The 24,113-nt window shown below is 37.6% G+C and overlaps 3 protein-coding genes, 1 long non-coding RNA gene and 1 other non-coding gene across 5 annotated transcripts; 3 read left to right on the forward strand and 2 right to left on the reverse strand.

The window, feature by feature from the left end:
- The first annotated feature begins 412 nt into the window (after positions 1-412).
- LOC103990824 (U2 small nuclear ribonucleoprotein A') lies at positions 413-7,193 on the forward strand. Its single transcript, XM_009410093.3, has 8 exons — positions 413-591; positions 721-761; positions 3,964-4,093; positions 4,180-4,385; positions 5,959-6,132; positions 6,362-6,412; positions 6,493-6,657; positions 6,865-7,193. The coding sequence occupies exons 1-8, from the start codon at positions 510-512 to the stop codon at positions 6,868-6,870; spliced, it is 855 nt and encodes a 284-aa protein (XP_009408368.2). The 5' UTR covers positions 413-509; the 3' UTR covers positions 6,871-7,193.
- Positions 7,194-9,222: 2,029 nt separating this feature from the next.
- LOC103991132 (G2/mitotic-specific cyclin S13-7-like) lies at positions 9,223-12,662 on the forward strand. The gene is made up of 9 exons (XM_065115317.1): positions 9,223-9,411; positions 9,636-9,732; positions 9,834-9,918; positions 10,027-10,191; positions 11,318-11,407; positions 11,499-11,747; positions 11,835-11,993; positions 12,077-12,255; positions 12,342-12,662. Exons 1-9 carry the CDS (start codon positions 9,348-9,350, stop codon positions 12,511-12,513), a joined length of 1,260 nt encoding a protein of 419 aa, XP_064971389.1. The 5' UTR covers positions 9,223-9,347; the 3' UTR covers positions 12,514-12,662.
- A 623-nt stretch (positions 12,663-13,285) lies between these two features.
- On the forward strand, positions 13,286-14,059 carry LOC135616331 (uncharacterized). Its single transcript, XR_010488324.1, has 2 exons — positions 13,286-13,546; positions 13,840-14,059. It is a non-coding gene; the product is annotated as an uncharacterized LOC135616331 (long non-coding RNA).
- Positions 14,060-16,091: 2,032 nt separating this feature from the next.
- On the reverse strand, positions 16,092-20,776 carry LOC103990822 (uncharacterized). The gene is made up of 3 exons (XR_010488392.1): positions 20,614-20,776; positions 20,436-20,518; positions 16,092-16,538 (listed from the first exon to the last, which is right to left on the reverse strand). It is a non-coding gene; the product is annotated as an uncharacterized LOC103990822 (transcript).
- A 1,344-nt stretch (positions 20,777-22,120) lies between these two features.
- LOC103990821 (heavy metal-associated isoprenylated plant protein 35-like) lies at positions 22,121-23,183 on the reverse strand. The gene is made up of 3 exons (XM_009410091.3): positions 23,128-23,183; positions 22,971-23,046; positions 22,121-22,893 (listed from the first exon to the last, which is right to left on the reverse strand). Exons 1-3 carry the CDS (start codon positions 23,149-23,151, stop codon positions 22,298-22,300), a joined length of 696 nt encoding a protein of 231 aa, XP_009408366.2. The 5' UTR covers positions 23,152-23,183; the 3' UTR covers positions 22,121-22,297.
- Between the last annotated feature and the right edge of the window lie 930 nt (positions 23,184-24,113).

Below are 24,113 nucleotides of genomic sequence, written 5' to 3' on the forward strand. Positions count from 1 at the left end.
CTTATCAAAAGGTTCAATACTTTATCCGATATATTTTTTAAGATATTATATATTTTAGCTAGTAAATATTTTATCACATCATTGTAACGCTTTCAGATCAAATCCTGTTTTCACTATTTATTTTATATAAAAATAAAAAATGATAATAGAAATATATAAATTCGCCCATATCATTTGAATCCAAAATTCTATCCCCATGATGAATTGCCATCTTATTCGATGGCTTTTTGGGATTAGAAATACCAATTTATATAAGAAATGAGAGAAAAATAACAAATAATTTTGATCTTATCTGGTTCGACCCTGGTTTATGTGTGATCCATGTATGGAACTGGATTGGACTCGGTCACATCTCCTGTTCCAGCCAGTTGGGTTCACGAGATCGGATTCCATCAACGCGAAATCGGGAGTGGAGTTTATTTCTGCCGCCCGTTCGCTTGGTTGCCCACAGAAAGCAGAATATAGTAGAGCTCCGCGGTCGGAACCAGGGTTTTAGCAGCGCAGGGACGATGGTGAGGCTAACGGCGGACTTGATATGGAAGAGCCCTCACTTCTTCAACGCCATCAAAGAGCGCGAGCTTGACCTCCGCGGTAAGCAGCTTTCTCCCTCCTCTCCAGTCCGTGCCCCATGTTTTCTAGGGTTAGGGTTTCTCACATGCATTTGGTATGAGCAACTACTGCTTGCGAGTTTAATCCTGGTGCTGCTAATCGAGGTTTCAGGTAACAAGATTGCGGTCATGGAGAACTTGGGCGCCACCGAGGTGAGTCAGATTCGACTCCTTTTCTCTCTCTCTTGTTCCACATGATGCTGTTACTCGACTGTGTTATCAGAATCTACCTTGAACCAGTTCTTGGAAGTCATATGTTAGTCATTAGTGGTCGACAGCTTCTCCTGACATGCATTTCTCGAGTTATTGACCTTATATCTCTAAAGATAGAATGGATGTTATTGTTCCCTGGTTTGAGTTTTGTTTCTTCATGTTGCTTATACAGACAATACCTTTATCAACAGTATAATTGCTGCTACGTGAGTCTTAAGGGATCACATTGTCGTCGGTTTGGGAGATTGAAGTTACTGACTGACAAAGTCTGCTTGCTTTAATGCACTAAGCCTCCTTGAATATTGTTAGGTGAATTGGCATAATTAGAAAAGAGCCTTGCCTTTGCGCTTTGGTGACTTCCTGAGATTCTTTTGATGACCTATCATGATTATATCCAGCTTTGGCGTGACAAAACTGGCAATGCAAAGTCGACGAATGATATTTTGTTCACTGTGTGTGTAGGCGGACATAGGAATTTCTATAGTTGTTAGTTGGAATCTCGAAGGCAATGCCTATCGGCTAGGATGATTGGTTAGATCTTGGAGGCTATTCAGGTTAAATTAGTGGATTCCACAGGAGGTCATTTCCTTGTCACAGATTTTTTGCAGGATTATATGTCTTCTATTTAGGAGTTGGTTTCCTTTCTGAAAGCCAGGTAGACAAAGATTCAAGAGTATGTATGTGGCTGATATCAATAGGTGAATGACAGCATCACAATGATTGTACTTTGAAATAGTGTTTAAATTCTCCAATAAACGGTTCCTGGATCAGTTGTCTGAGGAGGTTATGGCCAAGATTGAGAATCATTTGACATGTTTTTTTTTAATGAATCCGTGAAATATGACCACATGTATTTTTATTGTTTTCTTTCACCTTTTGACTCTACATCTGTTGCTTCATCTATTTACCTTTCTATATGTATATTGCTGTTTTCCCTCTTCTCTTCTTTTTTAAATCTTAAGCTATGTGTTGATCTGTTAACAAAAAATTAAATCTGCTGTTCTTTGTCACAACTTTTTTGTTCCTTGGTATCAGTTGATCAGTGTCCAAGCTAATTAGAACTCTTTTCAATGACTAATAAGCCATTTCTTTCATTCTTTATGTTCTTATTTTTCCGTTAAAATCCTTTGTTTCTTGTACTATTCATGTGTCTGCTTTTATATATTTTTCAGCAGCATCAAGTCTGCTTTTGCTTTCTAATAGTCTTAGCACTAGTCTGGGAGTGATCCATATTCTTTATTTGTTAAACTTAGCATCTCAGTTCAAGCAATTTCATATAAAGTTTAAGAAATTTAGTTTGAGTGAACTAGCTGTTAAATTAAGTTTTTTTTACTGGTCTTGAGATCTGTTTCTTATTTTCATTTTAAGATTTTTTTTAGTTTGCTATGATGATTATGTTTTGAATTTTTTAGGATTGGTTTTTGGGTCTTATTTAAGTAGGATGAAAATCGGGGTTCCTTTTTGGAGTCATTGTTGGGATTTAAGTATTATAGTGTCTAAAATGTTTTTTGGTAGGTTAAAATTTGTCTATATTATTTAAGGGTCTTTCTTGGACTACGAAAATATCTAGTTTGTTCTTTGTAAACTGGTCTGTGTAGATTAAAGGATGGTGATACTAGCGAGTATATGAAACTATGTTCTATGTGGCTAAAGACGAGAATTAAGAAAGTGACGCAAGGGTAGGGTTGTAATATACCTCTGTATTGTAGCTTTGAACCTATAAATTTTTTGTGCTCGGGGTAACAACTTGAAAATTTTATTATAATAAGCTGCATAATCCATAATTTGAATCTCGATTGATTACCGATCCAACCAAGCGCTGATAGCCCTATTGGTTACTAAAACTGGTATGTGATTGAGATATAAATCCTTGGCTTATAGTCAACTAAATGCTCATATAATCCTTATGCGATAACTAAATCCTAGGGATCTTTCACTCTATTCATATGGTTCCTTCTCTCCTGTCCTCAGAAAATTTAAGAAAATGGGTTAGGTGGTAATACATTTTTTAGGAAGACGCTGATGCAGTCATCTGTGACAGATCATAAGGGCTTATATATGTGAATTATATCAAAGACAATGTTAATGCATCCGAATGGAATGTTTTTCCGGGGATCCATTTGTAGAGCATGTTCAATGTGTGAAATAGATTTTAAAGAACAAAGAGCATGTCGATATCATTTGAAAGTGGTATTGCCCTTGATCTAATATGATTTTGAAGTGTTCATGGCGCTAGGTTGTCGCAAACTTCAAGATTGAGTAATATTGTTTTCAAATGAAGGTGCAATCTATGTCTCTCAAGCTAATGAGAGTACGAGGTTTTAAAAAGATGGACTTGATTATATTGATCCTCCCTAGAGCCATATCAGCAGCAGCTTCATCCATTGGATCACCTTTCTATCATTCCTTTTTTGAAGTTTGACTACTACTTTTCATTTAGATTTCAATTAAGGGTAATAAATCCAGCGGATGTCACTTGGAAATAATGGGCAGGTGAAATGAGAAGACTGCATCGTTTCTTGTGAAGAAAATGGAAGGTTCACAAGTCTATTTTATATTTTTCTCTGTTTTTTTCTCAATAAACATAATCTGTTTATGCTGAAATTATCTTAACATAATTAATTTATTTTATGGATTCATATTGGTTATTCTTTAACTGGTAGAGTGTAGGTATGCTTGCTATCTGTTTTAAGTTATTTTCCTTGGGATTCTGAATAAACATCTCATATAACATTTAAGCTTGGAATTAATTTCTTGGGCATGCTAATTTGGTTTAACAAGGTTATACAATTGATTATCTTCCAATTTTCATGAACTTTGTTTATGAACTACTGTTGTATGACAAATTTCTATCTCAATTAACACACACACACACACATATACATACATATTTGTTTTTCTTTTTGTTAAAAGATAAGGCAAACTTTTGGACTACGTGTAGTCTGTTTATTCATCTGACTGCAGATTGGAGGTCCCTGAAGTTTGTTTTGTCATTTGTGTTCCTTTTCCCTTTTCACTTTAGACATTGCTTTGTCAGTATTATCAACTGGTCGATTTGAAATTTGTAAGAACCTGTTACAAAATAAAATCTCTATGCTTATTTTATGATGTATATTTACCTTACATATTTTGCCTTTTGCAGGACCAATTTGACACCATCGATCTATCTGATAATGAGATTGTGAAGCTTGAAAACTTTCCTTACTTAAATCGTCTTGGCACTTTGTTGATCAACAATAACAGAATTACTCGTATCAATCCAAACATTGGAGGTTGGAACACTGGGGACCAAATAAATTACCTGCTAGTTGATTAGAAGTTCCTATGTTCTAATAAATCATTGTTTTATGTTTTGCAGAGTTTGTACCGAAGTTGCACACTTTGATCCTCACGAACAACCGTCTGGTGAACTTAATGGAGATCGATCCCCTTGCATCTCTTCCAAAGCTGCAATTTCTTAGCTTACTGGATAATAATATTACAAAGAAACCAAATTATCGATTTTATGTGATTTACAAACTGAAAAATTTGAGATTGCTTGATTTCAGGAAAGTGAAACAAAAGGTTAGTCCGATTCTACATCATTTGCACTTTTCCGAATGTTCTTTTTCATTATAATGTATTTTTCAAAAAATGAAAATGCATCGATGTCTTATCCAATTTTGGTACTCTTCTTTGGTAGACAATTTATGCAGTTATGCATTCTTTCTCGTTTAATGTTGGGCTTTTTAAAACTTTTCTTTGTTCTCTTAACTCTGAACCCTTCATGGACAAAGGGAACACAGGATTGAGTTCATAATTAAAGTTATAGTTGGTTTGTATTTGTTAACCATCACTTTCCCTTCCACATCCCTGTAACTGTTATGTTTATTTTACAGACAAAAGAAACACAGGATTGAATCCTTTGTTTATATTAATAGTTGGTTTATATTTTTTTTTAACTGACACTAATTCATTCAAAGTTTTAGTTATTCTGGTTCATTGGTGTGAATCATCTCTGCAGAGATGGATATTTTATATTGACTTCCCTCTTAAATCTTTACATGTATACCAGATTTATGCTACTTTAGGAATGAATACACTAATACCTAAGTCTCATTAAAAATCTTTCATAAAGTTTTCATGTTTTACTTTCATAGGTTTGTCCATATTTGTTAGAGATAGAAACTGCTATTGCAATCATCTTTAAGTTTGTTAAACTTCTATGGTTCCATGGCATTTTCTCATCTTTTGACTGACTGTCTTGAGAACATATGCAGTATGCATATTTGTATCCATTAATATGTACAATGTTACATAATGCCATAATTTCTGACAATTTTATTTGAAAATTTTTAATTGGTGTAAATTCTGGAGTTGTTAATTTTAATTGGAAAAATTTAGTTAGTGTAAATTATGAAGTTCTAAACTATTGAAATCATATAAAGTAAAAGGAATGAAAAACAAATTTTATTATCAATGTACGAATAAAATGATCAACTTAAAAACATCTGTAATATACTAATATCTAGAAAAGGTTTATTCATTTACAATGAAAGACAACATAACTTTAATTAATTTATTCTCTTTTTTTTTCTAAATGAATAATAAGAGTAAGAATGATGACTGTTCAATATAGATAGTAATAGCAAATTATGTGAAAAGTCATAGTTTACATAATTACCGAAATGTCCTTTTTTTATTTCCAAATTATAATACCAAAATGTGAAGGTATATTGAAAGTGAATAATAAATACAGGTTTTGACGAATAAGATCTTGCAATATCTTCAAAGACTATTTAAAAATCTTCATATTGCTATATTTATCATGATAATGAATGAAGTGAAATTCAGCATTTTATATATGAAAAATTCATTTAATTATGTAATTTTATTTCATGCTCTAACACTGGCCTATAAGTTACAATATTCCATATGTAATGTGAGGGTAGTAAAGTGGGGTTTAAAGGCAATATCGCTTGTTTAAAGAAATGTGATGATTTCCTAAGTTCAAGTAAAAGAACAAATAAATGAAGTTTTGGTTTTCAGAAACTGTGCATGATGCCTCCTGTAGAGTTTTGTGGAGAATTGCCTTCTATTTTCTCTAAGAGATATATTTTTCTAATGTGATTTTGTATGGTGATGCTTATATTATTAGGAGAGGACCGAAGCAGAAAGATTATTTGCGTCCAAAGAAGCAGAAGAAGAGGCAAAGAAAGTGCCTGCAAAGACATTTACTCCAAGTGAGGTTCCAGATGTACCGGACACTTCAAAAGTAGAGCAGGCTCCACCTAAAGTTGCCCCCACTCTAGAACAAATTACTGCTATTAAGGTAATTTTTCCTTATTGTTGTTTGAGCATAGAATATTTTTATTTGAGTTTTTCCTACTTGGAGATATATTGTTCAGTACTGTATTATAATGTGGTTTGGTTTTAACCATTCATTGGTTGTAAGATGTAACTTCTTATTATACTATACAGATGACTTGCATTCACACATCATAAACATGAAGAAGTAATTATATTCTCATTTGTTTATTGGATAATTTTCATCTGCGCAGGCTGCAATTGTGAATTCACAAACTCTTGAGGAGGTTGCAAGGCTTGAAAAGGTGCTTTCATCACCAGAAAGCTGTCTCTAACTTTGATGGCCTGATGCATTTGTGGAACTGAATGAGATTTTCTTATGTAGGCTTTGAAGTTGGGCCAAATTCCCGAAGAGTTTATGAATTTGGGCAAGGAAGCAACAACTGCATCAGGGGATGCAGTGGTTGATGGGATGGATACAGATGATCAGAATGAAGTAACTGAAGCTCAAGAACAAGAGCAAAATGAAGAGGCTCAACCAATTGAACAGGTTCGGTAGACTTTTTGTACTCTCCAGAGCTTTTTCTGTGTTCCCATAACGACTGACTGATGGAGTGCAGGCTAATAATCTTTAGCCCACACGAGAAGTTTACCTTCTATTTTTGCCCAAACAACTAATGATAGAATTATCATTTCTTTTCTTGAGGACTATTGCCATTTAGTTAATTGTGTTTTTGCTCATATTATCTCTTTTCAGGATTAGCTGCAGCCGTTGCTATCATCAAGTAGTTAGATCGTTCTCCTGGAAAGTTGATAATTTTGAAGGGATTATATGCTCATCCTCTGTATTCTACGGAAAAAAGGTCAACATGTTTGAACAGAGACGGGTGTGCTATGTTTGGGTAATGCAAGATGGAGTAAAAGGCCTTTCTGTTATTAAAACCACAAATGCTGTTTAAATTTTTTTGCGGCTCATCAGGATGAAACTTGTTATACTATGCTCGACTGATTTCAATTTGTGCTCCCGCATACCTTTTTGTTGTGTTTATTTATGGTAACAATGTTATAGCCATGCTTTCATGTGAATTACTGTTTCTTGATACTGTCTCAATTGAGCTCGAGCATCTATTAGCTTCCACTGGTTTTCCAAAAGGATGGTGTTCTTAGTTATTTTAAATATTTTTATATTCAAAATTTAGTATGGGGGCTGAGAAATAGAGCCCCAAACATTTTTACATAGGGAAGCTTTACGAAATAACATACACGTATAAATGAGGGATAGCCTGTGAACGATGGATCATATAATGGAACTTTGAAGGTGAAACGGCAGTAAGTTTTGGATGAGTTGTCTCATTTTAGTCAACCAATGACCCAACACTTAACCCAGTCCATGCTTGATTTAATTCTGACAATTGTTCATAACAGTTTAAGCTTTCTATTTTTTTAACCTTTTAAATATATAAAAATGATTTTTTTAGTCTTGAACGGCAGCTTATTTTACTTTTCTCCCAAATACGTTATTGTTAATAAATTGTTTCAAAATTAATAATAATAATAATAATAATAATTCAACAATTATTATTATTATTATTGTTTTCTACTGCCATATTGGGATTCAACTCCGCCTCTTACCCGGAGTTGCAGGAAGCTCTAAAACAAATCCCAGGCGTCTTAGGAAACCACTATCTCGGTCTATGCCCGTTCCAATTGTTTGATCCAATATATCATAATATATTATTGTTAATAAATTGTTTGAATATAATTTTAATGTGACAGACTTATTGTGTCAGATTTACATAATTTGTATGAAAATTATTATCATTAAAATCGCTATTATTTAAATAATTGAAAAGTATATTAAATAAAAGTAATATAAATAATAATAATTATTATTATTCATCTCCTCGCGTCGTCTCACAGGGTTAAACTACCACGTTGGAAGCCGTATGCTCACCGCCTCTCACGCCCTGTAAAATGCGCCCCCCATCGATGAAACCCGACGCTTCAAGCAGAGAAAGAAAGGCGACGAAGAGAAGGGCGAAACCCTCGATTCTTCTTTTGCTGCTTCTTGTTCATGTTCTTCTTCTTCTTCTTCTTTTCTTCTCTTTCGGGGCGAGAAGCCTTTCCCTGAAGGCTCGAAGAGAACTGACTGATGGCGCCAAGGCGTGCGGCACGTTCTCGTCGTCGGCGTCGTCCTCCTCCTCCTCCTCCTCGTCCAGGTGAGTTCCGAATCAAAAACTTTGAGCCGGTTGCTCGATTGATGAGCTTTCATCCACCTGGAGCACTAAACTTGGAGCCGTCGCCTTGCATCCACCTGCTGCCAAACTGAAGAAGGTCGCTCGATCGTGACAGGCGAAGAGATGGATCGAGAGGATTCAGAGAGTTACTCGGTGATACCAAGTGTACATGTATGTTGTCATCGGTTGCTCACCGTCAAGCGAAGAGTGGCCGAGGACAGGAACAACTACGGCTTCTTCGATATCGGGACTGTAATAGCGGGCAGATGCAACGCATCGTCAATCGACAATTTATTGACTCTGTTTTTGTGCTGTTCGGCTTGGAGAACTGTTTGTGTGTGATAATAATAATAATAATAATAATAATAATAATAATAATAATAATAATAATAATAATTCAATTATTATTATTATTATTGATTTCTACTGCTATATTGGGATTCAACTGGCATGACAGTCGGAAGCGATCTGCACACCGCCGCTGACCTCCGCCAAGCAATTCCTACTCGGAGTTGGAGGAAGAGCTCTAACAAATCCCAGTCGTCTTAGGAAACCATTATCTCGATGTATGCCGGTTTCAAATGTTTGATCCAATATATCATAATATATTGTTGTTAATAAATTGTTTGAATATAATTTTATGCGACAGAATTATTGTATCAGATTTACATAATTTGAATTAAAATTATTATCATTAAAATCACTATTATTAAAATGATTAAAAAATATCAAATAATAGTAATTATTATTATTCATCTTCTCACGTCAGCTCACTGGGTTAACTACCACGGCGTTCGAAGCCCGTATGCTCACCGCCTCTCGCGTATAAAATGCGGCCACCATAGATAAAACCCGACGCTTTAAGCGCAGAAGAAAGGCGAAGAAGAGAGAAGGGCGAAACCCTCGATTCTTCTTCTGCTGCTTCTTGTTCTTGTTCTTCTTCTTCTCTCATTCTCTTTCGGGGCGAGAAGCCTCTCCCCGAAGGCGAGAAGAGAGCTGACTGATGGCGCCAAGGCGTGCGGCACGTCCTCGTCGGCGGCGTCGTCCTCCTCCTCCTCCTCGTCCAGGTGAGTTTCGAATCAAAAACCCCTCTCATCCTCAGAACTCTTCGTTTCTTGGCTCTACCTTCTTTGCTCTTCTTCCTGTAATGCGACTCCTCCCCTGCCACGGGGACCTTGGTTGATGCGGGTTTTCATCCTTATCTCATTCAAGATCGCGTCCTTATTCCCTCGATTCGTCCACCCACTTCTCTAGGGTTTCTGAATCCTTGCGCTTATTGTCGTCTCGCTAGGTGCCACTGCTGGACAAATTCGCAAAGCGGCTGTTAGAGGAGGTGCAGCTAGAAAAAGAGGAGTCGACCTGAACGAAGGCGATCGATTGGTTGGCGGGTAACATTTTTGTTGAGATACTCTATTCCTTGATCAGCCAAGTCGAAATTAGGATTTTGAATCTGACCGTTGTTTCTTTCACTTTTGTGTTTCCTGTAAAGACCGGATCCTCTTGCGAACCCCATCCCATCGAGGAGATTCTCTGCTCGGCTTCTGGCGAAGGCACGACTCGCCGTATTCGTTGAGGTATGATATGACTCCAAGATCCCATCCTCTCACTCGTGTCGCTTACCAGCTTCTTTATCTGATAGTGTTACATTTCGACTAAACTCATTGACGCTTCATGTTGCTCAGCGTCCAGAGGTTGCTGCTGATTACATTGTCACGGAGAAAAAGGATGGCAGAGAATCCAGTAGTTTGCGTAGCGATTACCCTGATGAGAAGGGAAATTCCATGATTGACTCAAGGAAGAAAACTGGAGCCCCTACCCTCGCTTCAGCTCTTACTGCTCAAAACAAGGTAGAGTTTTCATATTCTTCGCTGATAGTAATTTCTTCATAGGTGTTTTTTCTGTTGAATTCTGTATTTTGAGCTCCCGCAGAGGCTCCATGTCAACAGCCGTGGTTAATAAAAGCAACAATTGTGGCTTCAGCAATGAGAGTGATTTTTTAGTACATAAATGTTCCATATGATCTACCTTAGTTTCTAGCACATTTTATTAGTTATCTCTGTATGGTTGCTTTCTTGTGTGCAGCATCAGGTTTGAGATTTAGCATCAACTATGAGTCAGGGTTTAGTTTTCGATCCTATTGCTGTTAAACGTATGACAATCAACTAAACGATGATAAAAATCTCTGACACTCTGTAGCTGATGAGAACATATTGAGTTCATCCAAACTTCAGTTTTTTGGTAACAGATAAACTTGCAGTTATTGTTATTCTCGGGCAATAATGGAAGGACAAGTTAAGCAGATGTGGACCATATCATCCCAGCACTTCCATTTATCCCTGTAGAGCACCATATTTATGGGACTGGATGAGGATGACAGATTGATGACATGAAATCAGTGGTCTGTAGCTTATAGTAATGAATGAATTAGAATAAAAAAATGTTACATTGGTTGGAGTTAAGCTGATCTTTTAAAATATGAAATGTTAATACAGATTTAGATTCATCCAGGCACAATCTTGTTTTCGGATATCTAATACATTATAAGAAAGGAAAAGTTCTAAACTGAAAAAGAAAGCAGAGCTCTTTATATGGATTATTTTCACAATGGTTTCATGGAAGGAATGAAACTTGACAGAAACAAAGCGATGTAGCTAAACAGGCTGCAGTTAGGAATACAAATGGATACAGCAATACTTTAGGAAACTAATTATTTTGGAGATCGTAATTGTGTGCAATAATTTCTTTTGCACAGTGCAGAAACTAATGGTTCTTTCATGTAAACATAGCAAAGTAGTGAGTTTAACTACGAGCTGTTCATTAGCTTTCAATAAGATTTGATTGATGTCATATATGCATTGGAGGCCAGTGTTGTCTTCTCTTCTATTTTCTTTTCTTTTTTCTTCGTAGACCAGCGTGCTTCTCATTGTTCTAGTAAAGGCCTAATGTTTCTCTTATTTGTATCCATATATTTAGGATGTCGGTGTCCATAACATTGATGCACTGGAAGTACCGGCTGTTGTGGACTTCGTAGACAATATCTACGACTTTTACAGACATGCTGAGGTATGTAGTTCCTCCATCTTAACTACTGTTATGCTCAATTATGCTAACTAAGTTGGGTGACAACATAGATTTATTGATCCTGTGTGTGCAGAAATGTGGAAGACCTTGTAAATACATGGACTTCCAAGCTGACATCAATGAAGAGAAGAGATCTATGGTGGCTGATAGGCTGATTGAAGTGCACCACAGCTTTGGACTAATGCCCGAGACTTTATATCTTACATTTCATATAATCGATCAGTACCTATCAAAGGAAAAAGTGTCGGGAATGGAGTTGCCACTTGTGGGAATCAATGCTCTGCTCATTGCATCTAAGTATGAAGAATCAAGGTCTCAAAAGGTATGTCTTCTAAGTTGAGTTCTTTAACTTCCTTTTCTTATCATGACGATTTAAGAAACTTTAATGCATATTCTGCCTTGTGTTCAGAACATAGACTATGGTGACATCTTGTGTCATGCATATACCAAGGAACAGATGCTGGCTAAAGAGAGAGAAATTATGAAGACACTCAAATGGAAACTATCTGTTCCCACGCAGTATGTCTTTCTTGTGTGCTTCCTGAAAGTGGCCATGTGCGATAAGGAGGTAAGTATTCTAATATGTTTCAGTTCTTTTTGTCTTTGATATTGTGGATCGATGCTTGTACTGATTACGTGTAATTAACGCAGCTGGAACACATGGTCTTCTTCTTGGCTGAGCTAGGACTGATGCATTACTCCATGATCACCTATTGGCCATCCTTGGCTGCTGCCTCTGCAGTCTATGCCGCACGGAGCACCCTCAAAAAGACTCCTCTTTGGACTGAAACGCTCATGCATCAGACGGGCTACTCAGAGCAACAGTTGCGGTGAGTGCTGGTTACCAGCCTTCAGGGTCAAGAATTTACTTTTGATGCTTACCATGTTTACTAATCCATCGTATACTTGGAAACAGGAAATGTGCCCAGCAATTGGTGATCTTTCACTCCTCGGCAGCAGAAAGTACGCTGCAGGCGGTCTACAAGAAATATTCGAGCACTAAATTTGGAGCTGTCGCCTTGCATCCGCCTGCTACCGAACTGCTAAGGTCGAAGGAGGTCACCTCATTCATCATGACCGACCAATGAAGAGAGGGGTTGAGAAGATTCTGATAGGTAATCAATGATACCAAGGTATCATCATTGGTATCAGGAGTGTCATTGTGGCAGATGCAAAGCATGATCAATAAACCAATTCATTATCCTGTATATTAAGATCAATTCTTTGCGTTGTTTGATTATGTTCTTGTGCTCCTCGGCTTGCAAAGTGTTTGAGCGTTGAGCTTGCTGCGTCTTCCGTATTGCCTGTGCACCTATGGGGAACTCTAATTATGCCTCATCACTTGTGCCAAAATTATTAATTATGTCATTAAAATATAAATTGTAAAAAATATATTTTTGCTTTTTTGAAAAATGAGTATCCAAGAAGTTGATCTCCGACAATATGATCATCAAATATCATCAAACTGTCACTTTTAAAGATGACGATGGGTTATATTTCTTTCGGTTACATGTAAAACTAATTTATGAAGAATATGAATTTTAATACTAGGATTGGATTATTATTTTTTTATCACGTATACAATTAATTCTAGAAATGCGAGCATTTATATTTAGTTTCATCTCGACAAATTTTCAATATATTAAATTTCATTCTCGTAGTAGTAGCAGCAGCATTAGGCGAGTTCGGCAGTATGTGAACGATGACCGCCCAATTGCAAAAGGACCCGACGTTAGATCTGTAATCAGGACCGTCAGTTCGTGTGTTGGACTTCCTTGCTTCCGTCCAAAGGATCATTGCGACCAAGATGGGCCATCGTCCGCGGGAACCTTACAGACTATCCAACAACACAATAAAAGCCCCACCACTCTACCACACTCACACACAAAGCTCTACTCCTCCTTTCGACCCTGTTCTTCTTCTGCTGGGAGTTCCTCCTGGAGAGCTGATAACCCTCGAGAAATGCCCCGTGCTTGCCGACGACGAAGTGCAGAAAGGGAAAAGACAGAGAGATCGAGAAAACCCTTGTTCTGCTTCTCCTACTACTCTTGTGGAGGCAAGAAGAGAGCTGATCGATGGCGACGAGTTATCCGCATGCAGCATCTCCTCTGCAGCAGACAAGTGAGTTTGGAGTCGGACACGGCAACGCTTCTTTTCTTGGGCCTTCTTCCGTTCTTTTCTTCTCTGAATCGCCTTCCGTCGATGATGCGGTCTTCGATCGTTTTCGCTTCCAAGATGTGGTCTTTATCGTATTCACATCCAAGATGTGGTATTTGATCGTTTTCTCATCCGGGGTCGCATCTTTTTCCTTCGACATGATTACTCGCTCTTCTATTTTCGTCTCTATTTCTTCGTCCGAATCACCCATTTTTGCTAGGGTTTGTGAATGCTTGCTCTTATTCTCATTCCACTAGGTACTGCTGCTGAATCAATCCTCAAAGAGAAAGCAGCTGTCGGAGGACGTGGTAGAAAAAAACGAAGGATCGACCGAAACATCGGGCATCGATCGCTCTGCAGGGAGCATTTGATTCGCCACCTCGCTTCTTGGTTACGGAGATCGTTCATCGCTTCTTTCCCCTTCTTTTACAGTGTGAACCATCTTTTTAAATCCATCGGATTAAAATGATTCACTTCTTTTCCTTCTTTTAATCATCACGATCCACTAATCCAAAAGAGAATCACCCTAACTTCAGATGTACGATATAGATTATGTTCATTAATGACCTGATGAACCTATAGCTATTGCACTTTTAATATGAATTTCTCAGTATATTCACATATATTCTATTATAACAATATCAATATCATTAATTTAATTTAAAAAAATTAATAATTATTTTCAAATGATACATACATATAAAATTTTTAATCTTATCGAATCATAAAAATATAAGATAAAAAAGTCCTTAATCAATCAGAATCTTAATTGAAATAGTCACTTAAATGAGTTACTTAAATCAAACCCAATTTAATTATGACATAATGAAACTAACCTTAAATTTGTATAAAATCGACCTATTATCATTTTAGATTGATCTAATTTAGATTTGATTAATTTTAAGTAAGTCAAGTTGGTTTGAATTGATCAAGTTAGTTTGAAATATTTTTGATTCAATAAAATTATCCTAAGTTGGCTTGAACCAATTAAATATTTCTGATTCAATTAATTGACAGACTCAAACCAGTAAAGGAAAAAATTAGACTATATTGTATAGTACTAAATTGAATCAACCGACTTGAGTTTTGGATGGAGCCACGTGTGTCGCGTATGTATGTCCTAAAGAGCAAGTTGGGTTGAGATATAATTAATCAGATAGAGGGACGATGATGTGTCTAATGCGAGTGTTATAGTTGGGTGAGCATAGCTTATTTCTAACCACATGAGTTGGATCATGCTCGACCACATATGTTGGATCATGCTTGACCATATAAGTTGAATCACGCTTAGCCACATGGGTTGCACAGTATCTGACTACAAGGTTAAGTCATGCCTGGTCACATAAGCTAGATCATACCTAGCCACATCGGTTAGGTCATACCTAATTGCATGATTTGAACCATACTTGACCACATGGGATGGATCATACTTAACTACATAGGTTGAAGCATACTTGACTACATGAACTGAGTCATGCATAACCCTATGGATTAGACCATACATGACCATGTAGGCGAATATAGCCAATCAACTTAACTCAAGTCAGACCCAAATTTGATCCATTTTATTAAATTAAATTTTATTATTTTAAAATTATTTTAAAAATTATAAAATAACAATTAATCTCAAATTCTTTTTTTCATAAATTAACTCATTTAGATTTATGATTCCAAATTTAAAATTAATTAAATCATAAAAGTAAGAGAAGATAACAACCGATAAGAAAACTTATTTTCGAGAATTTTCTCTTAAGCGGCTCCCGTTTATATAGCTCTCCTCAAAACAGTACTTTATTATTTTTATTTTACTTTCACATAAAATTATAATATTTATTTTTTTATAGTTCATACGAAAAAAGAAAAGAAACCTGATCTATTTACGTTTTAAAAAGTACATCACAATAAATCAATTAATAATTTAATTAATTAACAAAATTAATAATTTATGCGTATGATGAAAAAAATTAATCTTAATCATTTTCTTAATCATATTATACAAACTAAAAAGGTAATAATTTAATTAAAACAACATATTATTTATGATAATTTTATTTATGTTAAAAAGGAGAAAAATCATTAGTAAAGGAAGATACGATCACCAAAAAGAGAAGCGATTCATCGATCACCTTTAAAAAATAAAGTTAATCCTACGGTTAAAATTAACATAAATATTCTCTTAAACAAATAATAAAAACAATTTAAGTTAAAAAAATATTGTTATACATTTACAAAGCTGAATCGATTATATTTGACCCGAACGATTTATGTAGGTTCTCAAAAAATCAACTATGTGGAACTCTTCATTCCCTTTTTTTGTGAATCTAACCAGATTTCCAGTCCAGCCAATGTCATCGAACAAAAGGAAGTTGACCGAAAACAACCTGCAAGCCTACCACACTCCATTTCATGGACGGTGGCAACTTCTAAGAAGTTCATAATGAAAACATATAAATTCATACAGTAAGGTTACTGCTACAATTCCACGAACGAGAGAATGGACCAAACAGAATTACATGCACAAGGATTCGGTATATTCAAAGCATTTCGGTTCCGAAAGCATAGACATAGTAAACACACCACTGGATACACAAAGTCAATGAGATACAAACAACACTTGTTTTATCAAACTTATTCCCTCTAATTAAGAGAAAGAACTCTGGTGATTCCTCTAAAGATTTCTTGAACAATTACACCTGACATCTTTGATAAACTTACCTACAAAATGACAACCTGAAGGACAGAGATGAGCGTTGTTAAGTTACAAGAAAGAATAAGCAACTCAAATTATTCATCAGATACTAATGTCGGTTCCATGTTGCTTATGATTTATGGAATGGTTTCACTTGAAGAAGTTGTTGCTTCTAAGCTAGCCTCTTTCTTAAACTCCTGATCAGGACATGTGCTCTGTAGCTGTGATTCAAGAAGGGTAAGATTTGCATCCAACCTCAATATTCTCCTGAGCGAAGCACAATGAAGTTGAATCAGCATCTAAAACATGAACAAAGTAGCAGTTGGATTCTAGATATTAAAATATGCTTCATTTTAGTCTGTAGATTCTTAGTTCATTGAAATTTCTTAGTTCATTTTCTCTTGCGCTCCCAAGTTCTCAGAGAAACAACAACCAAGTTATCCACCTCAACGCGTTTCTAATAGTCACTCATCCACAATTTAGATTATTAACCATATTACTGTGACACTCCCATCTTCTCCCGCATGCTCAATAAGTGACCATTGCTTATATTATTAACTGATAGTACAAGTTGCAATCTATTCTTATTATTCAACTTGCGTCAACTTGAAATATTTGATCGAATGATTCAATTTCACCAACTGAGGTAAATTCATTCAGTGTTCTGAGGGTTTGAACTTTTTAGTTGGTAAATAAGTCAAATTTTGGGTATCAAAATGCAACTGATACATGATAAGAATGTGACGCCAGTTTTATATGAGAATAATCTAGATGCCATGAAAAACAGGTGAACACATAAATATATATTATTGACGACACATGATTGGCATCAACTCTACTTCAAAGAGGATAATGGATGGTTTATGTTATAAGCACAGCTAATTGATTTATGGTCAGCTACTGCTAACAGAAAGTGTCCTAACCAGTGATTTAAAAAACGTTAGGCGCCAAGGTCCAAAAACGCCCGAGGCGCTAGGCGCTCGCTCGAACGAAACGAGGCGCTAAAATATAAAAATATATAATATAATTAATAAATATAATTATTTAAAATTTTAAATTAAAATATGCTATTAAATTAAGAAAATCTATTAACAATATTAAAAATTAATAATTTTAAATAAACCTAACAATATTAACAGTATACAGTATACTGTTAACAGTATACTATATACTGTTAACAGAAGGAGAAGAAGGAAGTGTAAGGCGGTGCTGAGCCTGCTGACCGAGAAAAGAGGAAGCGACAACGACAGCGGAGTGTAAGGAGGCAGCGGCAGCGACAGCGACGAGCAGCGGGAGGCGCAAGCGGCGATAGCGGCAGCGTTTGCGAGCAGCGACAGCGGCGAGCAGCGATAGCGGGAGCAGGAGCGACAAGCAGCGGGAGGCGCGAGCGGTGACAGCGCCAGCGTTTGCGAGCGGCGACAACAGCGAGCAGCGGGATCAGGATCAGGATCAGGATCGGGATCGGGATCGGGAGCGGCAGCGACAAGGGTTAGGGTTCGGTTGTCACTTATATCAGTTTTAGTTGGTTCGATTGAACCAACCAACCATCGGAGACCGAACCGGACCTAAAATCCTGGTTCGGTCACCTTGGTTAACCCAGGCACTCGCCCGAAGCGCCCAGCGCCTGGGCTCGGGCGAGCACCCAGGCGGCACCTGTTTGAAGCACACCACCTGGGAGATTAGCGAGGCGCTCGGGCCTCGCCTTGCCTCGCCCGAGCGCCTTTTTAAATCGCTGGTCCCAACTTGTGAAGAAATGGGGTTAGTAATTTCGTATAAAATATGGTCTCATCAGCTACTGGTAACAAACATATGGAAGTGATGCTTGGTAATGAAAATTTATGGCCAACTGGCCCAAGCATCCATTTGCATATTTTCTTCTCTCTGTTCTCTGAATTCTTTTCTTATAGTTTTCATTGTTCTGCAAATGAGTTTTCTCGTCGATGAGTACAAATCAGAGACTAAGCCTTCTTGTCAGTCCAAAATATCTTTTTTGATTCATATTAATTGTTAGCTTCTGGTACTAGAATAATCCAATAGGGTAACCTTATTGCTTACACACAATAACAAAACCTACCATGTGCCACTTTGTTACTTTGTAGTATTTTTCATCATCAGTTTGTTTTTTAATAATTTTTACATCTCAATTTCATGTTTTTCAAAACATTTAACGTGGGAGAAAAAAATATTCTCTGATATGAAAAAAGATATAGAAGTCTCCCTTTTATATGTGGTTTTTCAAAAAGTTGCATGTCTTAAGAATTATGAAGGTAAACAATTCTCTTTTCATATGATATTTTTATGTTTTATCATTTTACCTTTTTCTTTTTCTCTAATGTTCTTTATTAAAATAAGTTTTAAAATTATTTTTCCAATCTATGTTGATTCCACATATTCGATTCAACTAGTCATTATCTCCATAGTGAATCCTCATTTCAATATCAATAATGCAAATTATGAGTGGAAGCTAAAGAAATAGAGAGATTAAGCAACAAACTATTGCAATAGAAAATGGTTAGGATCCAAAAGTTAAAATATAGAAAATGTCAAGTCAAAAAGCCATAAAAGAGTTGGATTGTGCTGATGGAGCAACAGATTTAGAAAGTTCCTATTAAAACTGATCAATGAGAAGGAGCTAACTTGGTAAGGAGCCATTAATAACACAAATACATTTGTCCAACAGTGCATGTGAGACTCGAGCATTTGAATTCACAGATCAGGTTATTAGACAATGGGCTTTCACCAGCAGACACCATATGCAAAAAGATATCAAGGATCAGATTGATTCACAGATCAGGTTAGAACATGTCCAGCAGGGGTTCAGATTGAATAACTTAACTCCTAATTTCCTTAATAATTGAGTTGATTAAGTAACTTGATACAATGTCCTAATACCTCTTGATTCTTTGTTTTTTCTTTTATATCATATTTATTCCTTTATTTTTTTCTCATCCACTAATTATTTAAGCTCTGTAGTCATTGAAAAATAAAATTGATCTTCATGGCCAACTCGCTCCAATATCTGTTGGTTATCTTCTTCATTATTTTCTCCTATATATATCCTTCTGTTCCTTTTTATCCACTATTTATTTCAATTCTCTGCCAAACACGAACAAGAAATTGAAAAAATCAAAACATCTGACTTCTCCAACATTTTAAAATCATTTCACTATCTTTTCTATATGATAAGCACATTTAGTCTCATACCGGTTGAGAAGTAGAGAACCAAAACCTTATAAGCGCCAAAATTATCCTTTACCCTTGGAGGTGCCTTGTAGGGTCCATCTCCAAAGGACAAAATCATGCAGACCTACTTAGAGCGGACAATTCCTCTCGAACCCTCATGCTCGGACCCATAAGGACAATCATGTAGACCCACCTTGAGCAAACAATTCCTCTTGAAGCCACGTGCTCAGACCAACGAAGACAATCAATGACTTATCACTAAGTCATTCTTCACTCATGGAATAATCTAACCAGACTTATCATTGTTTACTCCCCTAGTTCTTCTACCATATGATTCTTTACAAAATCACATTGTCCGTAGGGAAACTAGAAATCCAATGTTCCCTAACAAACACAGGGAGAAACTAAAGGAGCAGTTGTACTTTGCATATCTGAGAGTGATGACCAAGAGCATGTTAATTGTGGATTCCTTGAAAGACAGTGCCCAGGGTGCTTTATCCTACACAATCCATGCATATTACCTTCATTTGCTACACAATCCATGATCAGAATCTTATGAGGTGATCTACATGCCAATATGCAGCAAAATTATTTTCAACATTAAAGTTAGAGAAAAATTAGCCCATACAAACAACACGATTTTGAATTTTCATACACCAACCAGCAGGTATAACAATTTTTCATTCTATTTGTTGGTCAGCCAAAAAATATATATATATATATAATGTGCTGCTTCCCTAAGACAATGGTGGAATTATATTCTCAACTCTCAGTTTGACATAGAGTTGGAACAAGATTTAATTTGATGGCCAACTCTACAAACTATAACACGAGTTTTACCAGAGATTAACCCTCATCAAATGGAATGCCCTCTGCCTCCTATTTGTCACTACAAAGTTAACAGCTTTTTTACTGCTACAAGTAAAACAAGGAGTTCACAACCGATTAATGAAGAAAAAATGGGAGAGGCAAAACTGATACCTGTGGACGTCGGCGAGCTTGTCCTGGCAGAGCGAGGCGAAGGAGTTGAGGAAGCGGGCGGTGTTACCAATGAATATGTTCACCTGACCCACGGACACGCAGCGGCCGTCAAGAACATCATATACCAATCACGGCTTTGCTACGAAAGTGAGAGAGATGGAAAAGGAAAATTACGGACAAGATAGAGAATCCTCTGATCCGATATGGCGAGAGTGGCTTCCTCTTCCTCTTCCGCCGCCGGATGAGCGGTGGGAAAGGGGCTCCGCCCTGCCGCTGCCGGTGCTCTCCGTGGGATCATCACCGACCTAAGTATCTGTTGTTGTCAAGGAGATGAGGCCCTCTAGAGTCTTCTACTGACCTTTTTACCCCTATATATATATATATATATATATATATATATATATATATATATATATATATATATATATATATATAATTTCTCGAAAATTTTGAACTTTTCAATTTATCTGGAATCCCCTTTTTGATTTATTTTCGCAAAGCACTCCTTATTTACTAAAATATGAGATTAGCTTTGACTTATATTTTATAGATGTCGTTCATAGTCCGTCGTTGAATTTTGTTTGTTGTTTCTACTCTCATATTCGTTTATAGCCTCTTATTTTATTATGCCCTTGTCTTATCACTTCTATTTCGTATTTATTATTATCGTCATAATGAGAATAAAGAGTGGTGAGTATCGTTGAAAGATGCAATAGGAATTAAGAAGGAGGCGGAGATGAAAAGAGTGATACGTTAAAGTGGTACACCATGGAGATTCGGGACTTAGAAGTGTCACATGTGGCTCAACACATTTGATATCGTCGAGAACGATGTGCAACCCTAAGGCCAAGACTAATTTTCCTTATCTTCTGACCCTTTGATAATAAGCATAATAAACTCTAATCCTAGTGTCAACACTATTAATTCTTTCGCCTTACGAGAAACTATCAACATTGACCATCGTGACAATTGCAATAGATGAGGGCAAAAACAATTGAATTAAAAATACAATGGACAAGAGCAAATGTGACAAGACGAGAACGTGAAGAACGAGGACAAGGGTGAAAATAAACAAGGGAGAAAACTAGAGGTAATATCGTATTTTAGAAAATAAAGGGAGTTATATGAAAATAAACCAAAAAATAAGTTTTTTTTAAGAATTTACCTATATATATATATATATTTATGTATATCCTCCTTTTATATATATATATATATATATATATATATATATATATTGTGCTAGAGTCCATCAAATCTAACTCGTTCGGCCACATGGAGGATAGGAGTTAGCCAAGATATTTCGAGGCTCCATGGCTAAATCCATTGATGTGCTTGGGATTCTAATGACACCATAGTCCCTCTCTCTCTCTCTCTCTCTCTCTCTCTCTCTCTCTCTCTGCAGTAAGGAGGAAAATGACCCCCTCCCTTTTCCAAAACGAATGACCCATGCAACACAGGTACGCAGCAATCGGATGCTGCCTTTGGGAACTACGTGAAGCAGATTCGGGACAGAGCATCTCCCATGAAGTCCTTTAACCTTTCTACGAGTTCGACTTTGACCGTGAATGGACCATTCGATGTGTCTTCTTCAATCTCATCTCCCGCCACAGCAGATAGAAGTAGGATTCGATCTGGTGACACTAATCTTTATTCCGTTGACTTCAGCCATAAAACCTATCGATCTTTGACTCTCTCATCAAAAACACTCTCAATTATTGCTACAATCCCTTACATCTCAACAACAGTCGCGAATGATGGTGACGATCTCAGAAGAGAAGCACTCCTTCCGCCCCTGCTGTTCCCTGTGAATCTAAATCCATGGCCACAGCTCGGAGTTCCGTGTGGGAGCGGGAAGCTTCTCACATGATCCGACAACCGACGGTGTTGTCTTCGTTGAAGTAGTCGCCGAATGCGGTCGCCTGTGACTGCAACGGCGCCGGAGGAGGGCGGTAAGGCGCTGGAGCAGGGCAGGCAGTCATGGCGTAGTACGGAATGGGCACTGCGACAGGCTCCATGGGGTAGTAGTAAACTGGCGCTTGCGCCACTCTCGGGTTCATCATGAAGCTCACCGGCGGAAATGTTGTCACGGTGGTCGGATTCAAGCTCTTTGCTGCCTCGGGAGCAGCGGTCGTTTTGGCATCGTCACCGGCCTCCTTCTCGCTCCCCTGAGCTTTGTTGCTGTCGCTGCCATTTGTGCTGCTCTTGCTCTTCTCCTCCTCGGGTTTTGGTTTCTCAGAGCCACGGCCTCCTTTGTCTTCCTCCGTGTTTGACTTCTCTGATTTCTTCCCGGATTCTTCCGAGCGCTTCTCCTCTCCTTGTGGTTTCTGCGTCTTGTCAGGCAATACCTCCGCGCTCTTCCCCACCTTCGACAGCTTCTTGATGAGGATTCGGACATCGACGTTGCCGACGACTGTGACTTTGGGCAGAGTCGGGTGGATTTCTGTTCTCAATACACCTGAAACCACGCACCAAAGCAGGGAAAGCGCTCAATACGATGAAGACAACACGTCGAAGCACAACCAACAACTGTACCTTTGATGCTCAAGGCCTTCAACACTTTCCTCCTGCATCCCTCGCAGCAGTTAACAGAGACCTTCAATTCAACTCTCTACACAAAAACCAATCTTTGATGCAAATGACACACTCACAGAGAGAGAGAGAGAGAAATAGAGAGATCTTTGTTGCTCACCATCAAGTCTTTTTCCTTTGCCATGCTAAACTAGGTTTCCTTGAAGCAGAGGAGAGTGATGGTTCTTTCATGGGGGTTGCAGAGGCTTATTATATACACCAAAATCATGGGTCATTCAGGGAATTCCCTAACCTACATCATGCGTGAATCTTTGCACCATATTGGGACAACTCATGCGTTGTACGTAAAGGGGAACAGGAGAGCTTCTCCACACCTTACATGTTCTCAAGATTATACCGAGAGCAAATATACTGGAAAGTTGCTGTGGCAGATTCTTTTGCTGATTAAGAGAGGAAGCTCTTTTCTGGATATAATGCCACCACCAAGTGGAAAAGGCCTATAGATTACATGCCTTTGAGTACCAACTTCCTGTAATCTGACAAACTAGTTTTGGTCTGTTGCTGTCATTGTGGGGGCATATTGAGAGTCCAAGAACAAGTGGAACTTTCTTGTTTATGTCTGTGATCATTGTTGGCTGAATTTTATAGGAATAGTTCGAGTTGCAGTGTAGAATACACATTAGGAGAAGTGCAGCACAGTCTAGCATGGAGAAGAATAAAGCTGCGGCCAACTAAAAGAGACTGTAAGCAGTGTAAGGCTTCTGTTTAGACCGGTCCTTTTAGTTCCAGTCACGTCCTGCATTAGCTTCTTGGGACGAAAAGGAGCAGGCAAAGCCATGGCATGCCACGGGCAGAGATTGGTAGTAGAAGACTGTCTCAGCTTCTACCCACATGCTTTCCTTAGGGTTGACTTCTTCGGATAGTTAATTCTAGTCGACGGACCGATCCACGGTGCGATTTGGGCTCTCCAAAGTGCCCACGTAAGTGATTTGGTCGAGCTTCGGCAAAGAGGTGGTGATGGACTGCAACTGGCACTGTTTCATAGGCCATGGCGGTCCAATAACACGATGCTCTCTCTCTCCTGCAACAGGGACGCCGAAAAAAGAATCGGAGGATAAGAAGAGCGGGTGCACGCACAGTTTATCC

Source organism: Musa acuminata, chromosome BXJ2-7, assembly GCF_036884655.1.
Source record: "Musa acuminata AAA Group cultivar baxijiao chromosome BXJ2-7, Cavendish_Baxijiao_AAA, whole genome shotgun sequence".
NCBI lineage: Eukaryota > Viridiplantae > Streptophyta > Magnoliopsida > Zingiberales > Musaceae > Musa > Musa acuminata.